Source organism: Tenrec ecaudatus, chromosome 4 (genome assembly GCF_050624435.1).
Source record: "Tenrec ecaudatus isolate mTenEca1 chromosome 4, mTenEca1.hap1, whole genome shotgun sequence".
Classification (NCBI taxonomy): domain Eukaryota; kingdom Metazoa; phylum Chordata; class Mammalia; order Afrosoricida; family Tenrecidae; genus Tenrec; species Tenrec ecaudatus.
In genome coordinates this window covers 19,367,897-19,380,391 of record NC_134533.1, presented here as the reverse complement: position 1 = coordinate 19,380,391, position 12,495 = coordinate 19,367,897, and the positions used below count along the sequence as shown (strand labels likewise).

Below are 12,495 nucleotides of genomic sequence, written 5' to 3'. Positions count from 1 at the left end.
GTTTCAAACTGCTGACTTTGTAATTAGAGCATAGGAAACAAGGAGAAGGAAAGATGCATTAGAAATGAGTTTCTGTCATTGCTTACTACACATTATATTTTTCTCATGATGCTGAACCTTATGATAACAAAGAAAACAGAATTATAAGCTTTCCTTCTAATACTGCTCTCCTAGTGGAATTATTTAGCCAACAGTGACTCTGCATTACTAAAAATTTCTTAAACTAGTATCCCAGGTTTTCTACCTACAAATATGTGGGGAAGTAAAGCTTATGGAAAGATATATCCTGGGATTACAGGTGTTAATAAAGCGAAGCATTGGTAATACAGGTAGTTTCATTTTAATTGCATAATAGTTGCTCCTTTTTATTTGACAATTATAACAAACAAATAATTTTCTTATTAAATACTATTTAATACCCATTTAAAAATGACAATACAATGAAATTGGGTTTAATAATATCCAGAAATTTTAAAATCAATTTCTAGAAAACTCCAAGCAAAACCTGCATTAAGTCACTAATGTTAAATGTCAACTTTCTTGTATAATTCAGGGAAGTTACAAACTATGGGTAGAAGGAACAACACGAACGTGCCTGACTTCATCCTCGAAGGACTGACAGACTCTGAAGAGGTCCGGCTGGTCCTCTTTCATCTATTTCTCCTCATCTACATGGTTACTGTGCTGGGGAACGCAGGGATGATCCTCATCATCTGCCTGGACCTCCAGCTGCACACGCCCATGTATTTCTTCCTCAGTCACCTGTCATTCATTGATCTCAGCTACTCTTCAGTCATTACCCCTAAAACCTTAGAAAACCTAATAGCTTCCACCAAACATATTTCATTTGGAGGCTGTTTAACCCAGATGTATTTTTTTGTCTTCTTAGGTGTCTCAGAATGTCTTCTTCTCTCTTCAATGGCCTATGATCGCTATGTAGCGATCTGCAAACCTCTACAATACCCAGTCATTATGTCCCCATCCCTCTGCTACTCCCTTATCATTACCACTTATTTGATTGGTTTTAGTGAGTCCCTTGTTAATGTGCTTTTCATGAACACCTTGCATTTCTGTGACTCCAATGTAGTGCATCACTTTTTCTGTGACACTACCCCAATTTTAGCTTTGTCCTGCACAGACACACAAGATACTGAGACCATGATTTTCATTCTTTGTGGCTCCACTTTAGTGGCTTCTCTTATCACAGTCTCTGCTTCTTATGCATCCATTCTCTCAACTATCCTGAAAATCAACTCCACATCAGGGAAGCAAAGAGCCTTCTCTACCTGTGCCTCCCACCTGCTGGGAGTCACCATCTTCTATGGTACCATGGTTTTCACCTATTTAAAGCCACGGAGCTCCTACTCCTTGGGAAAGGAGCAAGTAGCCTCTGTGTTTTACACTATTGTGATCCCCATGCTGAACCCGCTCATTTATAGTCTGAGGAACAGAGAAGTGAAAAACGCTGTCATTAGATTTCTGCAGAAGACAGAGAGTGCCAGTTAGCATGACGGTGATGTATGTGTTTAATCTCATGGCTTCTTTTTATTTTACTCAGTATTTCTTATATCCAGCTCCCTTAAAATCATTTACTCTTTAATTAGTCTTTTTTATTGAGAACAGTAGCTGTAATTTTGGTCCAATTATACACAATTTCACTTGTCATTTTTTTAATGCAAATGTTTTTTTTGTAAATTAGGTGGGATCTTATATTTCAGATCTTAAATGTCATACTCAACAGTGTAAACTGCTATTCAAACAACTAATTTAAATGTGTTATACAGTTAAGTATATGACAGAGTTTACCAGCAATTGTCTTACAATTTGACATTCCAGATTTACATTCTGAGTCGGTCATTCGATAATCTGCAGAACTCTACTAAGTCATTTATTCTTTCAGAGTTCTTTCTTTAGCCTGTGAGCAGTATATATTATTTCCTTGTCCCTAATTAACAGTGACGCTCAAAACTCACCAAAATACAGTACTAGTAAATGTTTATCATGGGGATCTGTACAACTTTGAAATATTTAAGAAGCTCTGGGGGAGTAACAATGAAATCAGTCACCTGCCAACCCGTGTTCAGTGATATGAATCTACCAACTGTTCCTAGATAGAAAGACGTAGGATCCAATTTTCTATAGATTTATGGAAACTGTATGAGATCATTCTACCTTGTCCTGTGGTGTTGCTCTTACTTGGAAATTATTTGAAGGCAGAGATTAGGGTGGAAAAGTTTTTAATATTGCAGGTCCACTGTAATGAATAATATTCACTGATGTTTTGTAAATTATTTGAGGGTAAATCAGTCCATACCCATGCAACATATTAAAATATTAAATATAACCAATAATAAAGAAAACACTACCACTCACATTTTAGATGTACAATTAAGAAAATTATATATGTTAACATAAAATGAAACATGGAAAACACTGAAAAGAAGTGTTAAAGAAAGTAGTAATGTCCCAAAATTTTAGAAATATGTTCATATTCTTCTGATCTCATATGCATGGATATATGTTATGCATAATATAATATGTATGTTCTCTTACATTTTTGTTTCCTTTAAGCAGTATATTTTTGAAAATCCCCTCCTTTGTCAAAAAGTCCTCTGAAATGAACATGATTTTTGTGTGGATAGACATATCAGACCTCTCATTTTGCATCACTTTGGACCTGCCATATTGAAAATTCACCAGGTTAATCAACTTCCTGTGGAAATACAATCTTGATGTCTATTTGTAAAATGATGGAAAAACCAGCATTTCTGTGATTTGTCAACATGCCCCCCAAAATGTAACATCTGTGGGTATCAAATTCCATTTTCTTCACTCTGAATTCTAAAGGCCCATTATGTTGTATAAAAATAAATTATGAATTTGAATGTTCACTGGTTGTTTTCAAACTGTCAGCAGAGAAAAACTGTAAAATTAAAATGTCACAATGAATTCAGGGTTAAAGTATTCTGTAAAAAGTGGTCAGATACATTTCTAAATGTATTATTTTTTCTTTAAAATGTTTTCTTATGTGTTCCACTACTTCAGCTTTAATTTCATTTGCTATTGTAAAATTATGCAACAAAATTATTTCCAAGTAACGGATTTTTTAAAAGTCTACATGGTTACTACATATTTTGGCTGTATTCAAGTTATATTATTAAAAATATATTAGGATTTTCATTTTTAGATTATATTTTATTGCTAAATTATTTACCTTGAATTTGTATAATGAAGTGAAACCTCTGTTTTAGAAGTGGATATTAATAGTTCCATGTGTTGAAAACTTCTAATTAATTTATTCAAATATTGTCTAAAACAGAATGTCTTTGCTTTATTATTTTAGAATTGTGCCTTAAAATATAAATACTGAAAATAATTGTTTAATTATAACATATTTTCTTTGAGTATGTATTTTTTGGATTACACAGACACACAGAAAAGCTTGTGGGAAAATAAGAAGGTAGAGGGAAAATACAGTCTCCCTCATACTGAAATGTGTGTGTGTGTGTGTGTGTGTATATGTATATATATATATTTAAAACTTTGTATGTAGTCAGGATCTTGGAGCATCCAACTTGTGCATTAGTGAGTGTATATGGGGCTATTTTAAAAATAGCCACAAAATCATTATACTTTACTGGTGTTCCTGCCTCTTTGGCTATGTTCCAGCCAACATGGGCACTATGCTGCCTGCTTGTCTGGTGTATCCAATCAAAAGCTTCCCCTTTAAATACTGCATTCTAACGTTGGTTACAGCACATGTTTCTTGATTCTGTGTTGGAGAAAGCAGTTACTAGGCTACATGAAAGACGGAACAGCATAACAGATTTAGAGACACGATGTCCTTCATAGGTTCTCCCCATTACAATCTTGCCCCTTGATGTTCAGTGCTCCTTGTGCATTGACCAATCCACACAGTTAGAACAACAGGCCATTAGTCAACTACTTGTACAAAGGGTAAAGGGTCAGGGCTCATGGGAATGACACAGCCTTTACTTTTATCTGATGGTAATTTTCCCAAATTCTTTTTCAATTCCTATATTCTCAGTGGAAATATGCATGTCCACAGCCGATCCCAAGGATAGCATGCTTTAGTCAGCCATCCATGTACCAAGTATCTGAGGGCAAGGGGCCCTAGGGCTCCCTCGACTGTAGTGCTCTCATATACGCTGGGGCTCATGCGGACTTGTAGTCCTTTCAGTATTTTATCCAGAATTTTTCAGTTTTTCATTCTTGAGAGTTTGCTGCTGTTTTTTGCTTCAGTCCTGGGAAATACACTTTTATTGTTCTATCAATAGAGTGGCCTAAAGGATTGTGTGAAGTGAAGTATAGATATCCTCTCACACACCAAAAGGCCACAAAAGCTACAGGTGTTTTAGCATCCTACAGGTGTAGTAAGCTTGTGTTTTATCAACTGTTGGTTCAGACAATACAACTATTACCTAACAAGATGACCCAAGGAATGTTTACCACTATTCCCAGCTCTGGCATTCTTTAAGGGTTTATGGTTATCCTTTGAGCTTACATACATGATCAGAACATCTAGACAATCATTAACAGATAAACATCTTTAAAAGTTAGAATAATCTTATCAATTTAAGGAAAACAGTGGACAACAGCAAGAAAATAAAAGGAACAAGGCCATAACATCCATGTTGTAGCTAATAGCACGAAAGTGCTAATAATTCTCCATACTGATCCCAGGGAGGCAGAGCTAGAAGGATGCTAAAGAAAACATTGTGGTGTTTTTAGGTGTCTTCCAATTGGTTTTGACTTGGGTAGAGACCCAAGTAAAAGAAAAATAAACAATGCCCAGTCCTGCACCATTTCCCATTCATTCTGCTGTTTGAGGTCAGTGTTGCAGCATTGTCATTAATGTCAATCCATCTCATGACGTTCTTCCTCTTCTCATTTAGTAAGCATGTTGTCTTTCTTCAAAGACTTGACCCTCCACAATCTACAAGGTCCAGAGTTGGAAACCACAAGCCACCCTGGGGGAGATGGACAGGGTTTGCTTTCCTGTAAAGAGTTATAGTCTTTGAAATCCACAATGGTTGTTCTACTTTGTCTTCTGGGGTCTTTATGAGTTAATGGTTGTGAGATTCCTTTTATTTTGTTTGTGGGCACAGGACAGCTTTGTCCCTTCTGACAATGTGTCCAAAGTATGAGTCACTGAGTCTCATTGTCCTCACTTCTGGGGACTATCATGGCAGTGTTTCTGTCAAGGCAGATTTGTTTGTTCTGTTGATAAACCATTGCATTTTTAATATTCTACACTAACACCATAATTCAAATGCATTAACTGTACTCTGATCTTCCTTACTCATCATTCATCTTCCCATGTGTATAAAGTGATTGAAATTCACATGGCGTGGTTCAACAGCACCTTTGTATTCAATATGACATCTTTGTTCTTTAATAATCTGAAGAAGTCTTTCCCAGCATATTTTCAGTGCAGTAAGTGGTTTGATTTCTTGACTGTTGCTTCCTTTGGAATTGACCCAAGTAAAATGAAATTGTTGACAATTTTAATGTTTTCCCCATATATCACAATAGTAAGGAGCCCTTGCAGTATATTTGATTATACTTTGAGCTGATAATCACAAGGTCAGTGGTTCAAACCCACAGCTTTCTGGACCCATAAAGATATACAACATCAGAATCCCTAGACAGCAGTTCCACCCTGCCCTATTGGGTCACTAAATGTCAGAGTCAACCTGAAGGCAATGGGTTTAGTTTGTTTTGTCACAATATTGTTTATCAGTCCTGTTCTAAGGCTTTACCTTGTTTGTTTTATTTTGAGTTTTATCTTAATGAGTAAGAGCTTGCAATCTGCCCTGGTTTCAGCAAGGAAGATTTTATCTTCTTCATATCCCAGTTTTCTAATGAGTGTTTTTTCAGTTCTGATCCCAAATTATTCCTAGAGTCCAGCTTTTCAGATTATTTGCTCTACAACCTGAATAAGTACAAAAAACATGATATAGCCTTGACACATGTTTACTGAGTTTAAATCATGAAATATTCCATTTTCATCTTCAAAGGACTATCTCCTACTGTGTATGAAATTAAATATGAAAATTGTGATGGTTAGGTTTATTGTGCCAATTAAGCCTCCTTAGGAACATATGGCTAGAATTTAATCAGGTCATATCCAATTGGAGGACGCTGAGATAAATACTCTCTGCGGCAGGCATACTGTCTCTGTTTCTCCTTAGTCATCAGTGCAACTCAGTGTTTTGCTGCTTGAGGTATTTCTTTGACTCAGCAATTTGCTGCACTACCTGTGGGCCAAACAACCATTATATCATGTTGCTAGAACTTGAGACTCCTTTGAGACCTGTTTAACAACGCTGCTTGCATTTACTTTGCGTGAGCTTGAGGCTTTTGCATCATGTATCACTTGACTAGGAGATTCTATGAAAAACTGTTTCAAAAAGGTCTTGAGCTACTGATTGTTGCTGCCCCACCCGCTGCCTTATGGCAGACTCTGCCTGTCTTGCCTGAGGGAAGATTCCACTCTTTTTAGGTGACCTTGGACCAGCAGCCAGTATGAATTAAAAGGACCTTCAGTATATTGCCTGTTCCATGTAAGTGAGTTGAACTGAGCCCTTTGTACTGCTGTGTGGACTAATTATCAGTTATATACCTTCTCACTGTGCAAACTTCTCCTTTTATTGATATATAATCATAAGTGTCCTGATTTTGTTTCTCTAGAGAACCCTTCCTAACAACAACAAAAAATAATAATTAATTAGGGGGAGGGGATTGTAATACCTTATTTATCCATAGTTTGTTATGGTTTACACAGTCTAATATTCTTCCACATTTAAATGCAAGTTTCAGTGTCTCCTCTTACATCCACTTTCTTCTTTTCGTGTTCCTGTTGTTGTTTAATAATCTTTTGCTTTCTCTATTTATGACATAGAAATATTATCCCACAACTCATCTTGATTCTGGTCATTTTTGTTCAATGTGTCAAATGTGCTCTTGAGATGGTCTCTAAAGTCAAGTGAGGTATACTCAAGTTCAAATTTTCGGTCTAGGGTATATATTGTATATATATATACAATTGATGATCTATCCCAAAGCCTATTCCTAGTATTATATTGGCTAATGATGTTGAGTTTCTCCATCATCACTTTTCACAATGTCTTACGAATTTCAATTAGCAATATAACTGTGTTATAGATTTCCTTAATGCTTACGTTGTTAAAAAAGTTATTTGCAATAAATGAGTGGTTGATATTATGAAATCCTATCATTACATCTCTGGTGGCATTTCTATCATCAAATACCTTATTTTTCAACTACTGATACTTCTTTTTCAACTTTCTCATTTCAATCACTAAGAATGATCAATGTGCTTTGAATGCATGTTTGATCAATTTCAGATTGCAGAAGTGAAATTATTCAATTTTTGTTTTGATTTTTTACTTTAACTTTTGATATGTAGCTGAATTATTGTGTAATATGATTATTTTCCTATAAATGACAGCATTTTATCTCAAGATAAATCTTGATTTGTTCTTTTTAATGAAAGAAAAATTGGGTGCCATTTCTTGAATTTGTCATTCTTGGCAATGTAATTCATATGATTTTCCAATTCAAAATAGCCAACATCAGTCCATTACAGCTGCAAAATTCCATTTCATTTTTTATGTCTTGGATGTTTCTAAATTCCACGAAATGATTACTAATGAGTACTTACAATTGCTTGAGTTCATGTTTTGGGAACTTTTTTGACTAAATATTAATGGGTTTTTGAAGTTATTTCTTCTTTGTTGTGCTTCACCAACAAATGAAGGTCACAAAAGTTTGACTCAATCATTATCCTTAATGTTGGCTCTGCTTTGGGAAGGCATCGCTTTTGAGACATATATACTTTGAGTGCCTCCATGCCTGGTGGGATTAACTTCTAATATTATATCAGAGCATGTTCCAATGCTGTAATAAGGCTTTTAGTGGCTTCAAAATAAACCTTGATATATTTCTCCCCTCTCACCAGACTGTTTCAGTCTGGAAGTTATGCTGAGACCTGTCAAACAAGGCTGACCTTGATAGTATTGTAAATGTAGCAAGAAAATCTCCACAATCAAAGTAATGTAAAAAAACCTGGCAGACAAGTGGTGGAAACACAAGTACTACATTTATTGGGCCTAATAGGGGCTCAAGCCTATCCTCAGGAATTCTAGGGGAGACTTTAAGTACGAGATAGTTTTCACAACTTGCACCTGTATTTGGAAATTTTCCATAGAACCCTGATCCCTACAATATATTCTGCCAAGTGAAATGCCTTGGATGACTCAAAGTTTCCAAAGATAAGGGTGCATTCAAAGATAGAACTGTGAGACCACTAGTAAGATAGCTGCCTTTATTTCTGAATCAATCAATATACTGTTTATCCCCTGCTCTGATAAGATTTTAGTTCACCTTTACTGATTTTAGCTATAGACACCACTATGGAACAGCTCCGGGATCCATGGGGAGCTGGAGGGGGGCAGAAAGTAAAGTAAAGGAAATGGCCAGGCGGCCCCCCTGCAGACCATGTGTGCTGGAGTTTCCCCTTTCTGATCACTTCTTACTTTTGCTCACTCTCTCAGCAGTATGCCTAATTTCACTGCCCTTCAAACCTGAGGAAGATGGAGAGGCTGAGTCAACTCCAGGGTAATTTAGGGTTGCTGCTTACAGGATGGGATGTATTGGCATCACTAGTAGATGCAGTAGGAGATAATTATAACAACACCTTATAAAATATGAGAGAAAAGGAAAAACCTAAAGGTTTTCAAAGAGAATTATGTAATGTCATAAAATATTGAGCCAGATAATATCTGATTACCTCAGATTTCTCAGCAATATTATGTATTAACCACAGAGGGGAAGCTCTATTTTTTATTTCAGAGAAAAATTTAGCCCTCCGAGGTGTCACCCTCTCATGGGTGGAGCGTGCGAATAGACTTTGTCTAGTAGGTGTAGCAGCCCTCCTCCTGCTGGCACCAACATGCTCTCCTCAAAACACACACACACACACACACACACACACACATACCCACAGACACACACACACACACACACACACACAGAGCTCCCTACATTTACCATGTAGGGAGAATTTCCTCTCTAAATGATCATAGAGGAGAAGTTCTCTCTACTTGTGCTAGGAGCTAGGATGGGGGCTGCTGAGTTAGGCACTGGGCGGTACGTCACACAAACCCTAATCAATGCCACCACTGTCTTGGTAAACTCTTCCCTTGCAATGCCTCTGGCTTACTACCTTGGATGTGGATCCTGGGGTTAGTTTCATGTCACTCCTGACAGTGACAGAGCTGCTGTCTTCACTCTGCCTACTTTTCATAGTAATAGCACATTGCATACAAAGTTTTAAAAGGACAAATGCATTCCTCTAAAAGATTACCTATTTACTGGGTTAACCTTTATAGTTTTTTCTGGTGTGAAAATTTGAAGAATATTTATTTCATTTGTATTATCAAGTATATTGTAAAAGTAAATTTATAATATTTTCTTATTATTCCATAAACATGTATGAAGACTACTATTATATCCATTCTTTCAATTGGTATTAGTAATTGTGTTGTCTTTATTTTGATTTCCAGATCAATATATTAATAGATGAATGTAGATTTAATTTCTTTTTCTTTTTTTGTTTTAATTTTTCAGAGCTATTGATTTCTAGTATTCTATTTCCTAATGTTTACTAAACTTAAGTTACTATTTTTTTTGCTTTGCCAAAGCTTAGTCTATTGATTAGAATTCTCTCCCAAGAATTCATTCAACATCTCCAAACTCACTTCCCGCAAATCAATTCTAAAACACAGTGATATTATTTAGCAAATGAAAATCAAGTAATATATATATTAATTGTAGATATAAAAAAGCATGAATGGTTATTTAGTATGGTTCAAATTGAAGATAATCTTCTGGTTAATAAATAACACAGTTTACCAACACATACAATTCTGCCTTGACTGAACATGGTAGTGGGACAAGAGGAAATTAAAGGAAAGAGAGGAAAGGAGTAGGAGGCAAGGGCATTTATACAGGTCTAAATACAGGCATCTGCATATGTAAATATGTTTCCTGGTATATATGATGATGATGAAATAGATCAATGTACATATATTTATAGGTTTAGTATTAAAGTAGCAGATGGACATTGGACCTCCAAACAAGTACTCCCTCAATGCAAGAACACTTTGTTCTATTGAACTGGCATTCCATGATTCTCATCTTCCTGACACAATCGCTGAAGATAAAGTGGATGTATAAGCAAATGTGGTGAAGAAAGCTGGCTATCAAAAGATAGATTGTCTGGGGTCTTAAAGGCTTGAAGATGAACAAGTGGCCATCTAGCTGAGAAGCAACAAAGTCCACATGGAATAAGCACAGGAGCCTGTGCGATCACAGGTATCGATCAGATCAGGTATCAGGCATCAGAAAACAAAACAAAAAAATTATATCACTGTGAATGAGGGGGAGTACAGAGTGGGGACTCAAAGCCCATCTTTAGGCAACTCTACCTCCCCTTAGAGAAGGGTTGTGGGGAGGAGATGATCCAGTCAAACTGCAGTGTAGCACTGATGAAACATACAACTATCTTTTAGTACTTTAATGTTTCCTTCACCTCATATCATGATTCGAATTCTACCTTGCAAATCCGGTTTGTCCAGACCACGTACACTGGTACACTGGTAGAGATAAAAGCTGGAAACTCAGGTAATCCAGTACAGATAAACCCTTCAGAACCAATAAAGAGAGCAGTGATAGCGGGAGATAAGGGCAAAGTAGGGGGAGAAATGAAGACTATATCACAATGATCAACATATAACCTGCTTCCTGGGGGATGGATAACAGAAAAATGGGTGAAGAGAGACATTGGCCACTGTAAGACAAGAAAATATAATAATAATTTATAAATTCTCAAGGGTTCATGAAGGAGGGAGGGTTAGTTAAGGAGAGGGGGGAATGAGGAACTGATACCAAGGGCTCAAGTAGCAAGACAATGTTTTGAGAATGATGATGGCAACAAATGTACAAATGTGCTTGACTCAACAGATGGATAGGTGGTGATAAGTTACATGGACCTTGAATAAAATTATTTTTAAAATATTCTGTCTTAAAAGGTTGATTAATGCTATATTTGGGAGTCCTACAGAATATATGGACAATATTAACTAAAATACAGACAATTTTTCAAAAATGCTGAATATGGACTAACATCCAACATTACTTTCAGTTGAGACAAGGCTAAAAATGTACATTATGCATAAAACAAAGTTTCTCAAACAACTTTTTCATTGCTTCTTTCACATCTTTGTTTCTTAAACTGTAAATAATGGGATTTAACATGGGGATAACAATGGTGTAAAATATAGACACTATCATGTCATGATTCAGAGAAGAGCTGGAACTTGGTCGCATGTATACGAACAAGATTGTCCCATGATAAATGGACACCCCAGTTAGGTGAGCACCACAAGTGGAGAAGACTTTCCGTCGTCCTTCAGCAGAGCGCATCCTCAGAATGGTCAGAAGAATGAAAAAGTAGGAAATCAAGACTATCAAGATGGTGACTATCTCAATAGAACCCACAAAGTAGAAGAGAAGAAGTTGGTTGATGTGCGTGTCAGAGCAGGAGATGGCAAGAAGTGCGGGCATATTACAAAAGACATGTCTAATTTCACTGGATGCACAGAAGGAGAGGCTGAAAGTGGCGACTGTGTGCAGAGTGCCATGCAGAACACCAGCAACATACGACGCAGTGATGAGTGGCACATAGACTCTGGGTGACATGTGAACCACATACAGAAGTGGGTTGTAGATGGCTACGTAGCGATCATAAGCCATTGCTGCCAAGAGAAAGCACTCTGTGGTCCCCAGAGTGACAAAGAGAAACATCTGTGTTGCACATCCACTGAAGGAAATGGATTTATTCTCTGCCAGGAAATTGACCAGCATATTGGGGGTGACAACTGTGGAATAGCAGGCATCTAACACAGATAAGACGCTCAGAAAATAGTACATGGGATTGTGCAGTCGTGAATCCACCATAACTAATATAACCAGTCCCAAATTCCCCACCAGGGTAAAAATATAAATAGCAAGAAAGAGTAAAAAGAGATAAACTTGAAGCTCAAAATCATCCGTGAAGCCCAACAGTGTAAACATAGTGACTTCAGTCCAGTTTTTCAAAGGAATCTTGTCTGACTCCAGTGCTGACGGCAAAACTGACATTTTAGTTGACTCCCATGGACCTTGATGCAATATCCTGGTATCCTCTGAAAAGAGAGCACACCCAATTAGATCTCCATCGTTATTTTTTAGGACTGGATAAAAACTTCCCAGTCAGTAAGGCTATTTTTGACTCCCTTTGAGCTGGTTTTCAACTCATAGCAACACTCTGCTTTTTCAGATTGGACCATTGAGAGCCACAAAATTTTCTACTAGTTTATTTCTGAAAATAGGCCTCCACAAGTACTG

The 12,495-nt window shown here is 36.8% G+C and overlaps 2 protein-coding genes across 2 annotated transcripts; one reads left to right on the top strand and one right to left on the bottom strand.

Moving 5' to 3' along the window:
• Nucleotides 1-561: 561 nt before the first annotated feature.
• LOC142445709 (olfactory receptor 8H1-like) lies at nucleotides 562-1,506 on the top strand. Its single transcript, XM_075547643.1, has one exon. It carries the CDS (start codon nucleotides 568-570, stop codon nucleotides 1,504-1,506), a length of 939 nt encoding a protein of 312 aa, XP_075403758.1. The 5' UTR covers nucleotides 562-567.
• Nucleotides 1,507-11,262: 9,756 nt separating this feature from the next.
• On the bottom strand, nucleotides 11,263-12,249 carry LOC142446434 (olfactory receptor 5T1-like). Its single transcript, XM_075548183.1, has one exon. It carries the CDS (start codon nucleotides 12,247-12,249, stop codon nucleotides 11,263-11,265), a length of 987 nt encoding a protein of 328 aa, XP_075404298.1.
• Between the last annotated feature and the right edge of the window lie 246 nt (nucleotides 12,250-12,495).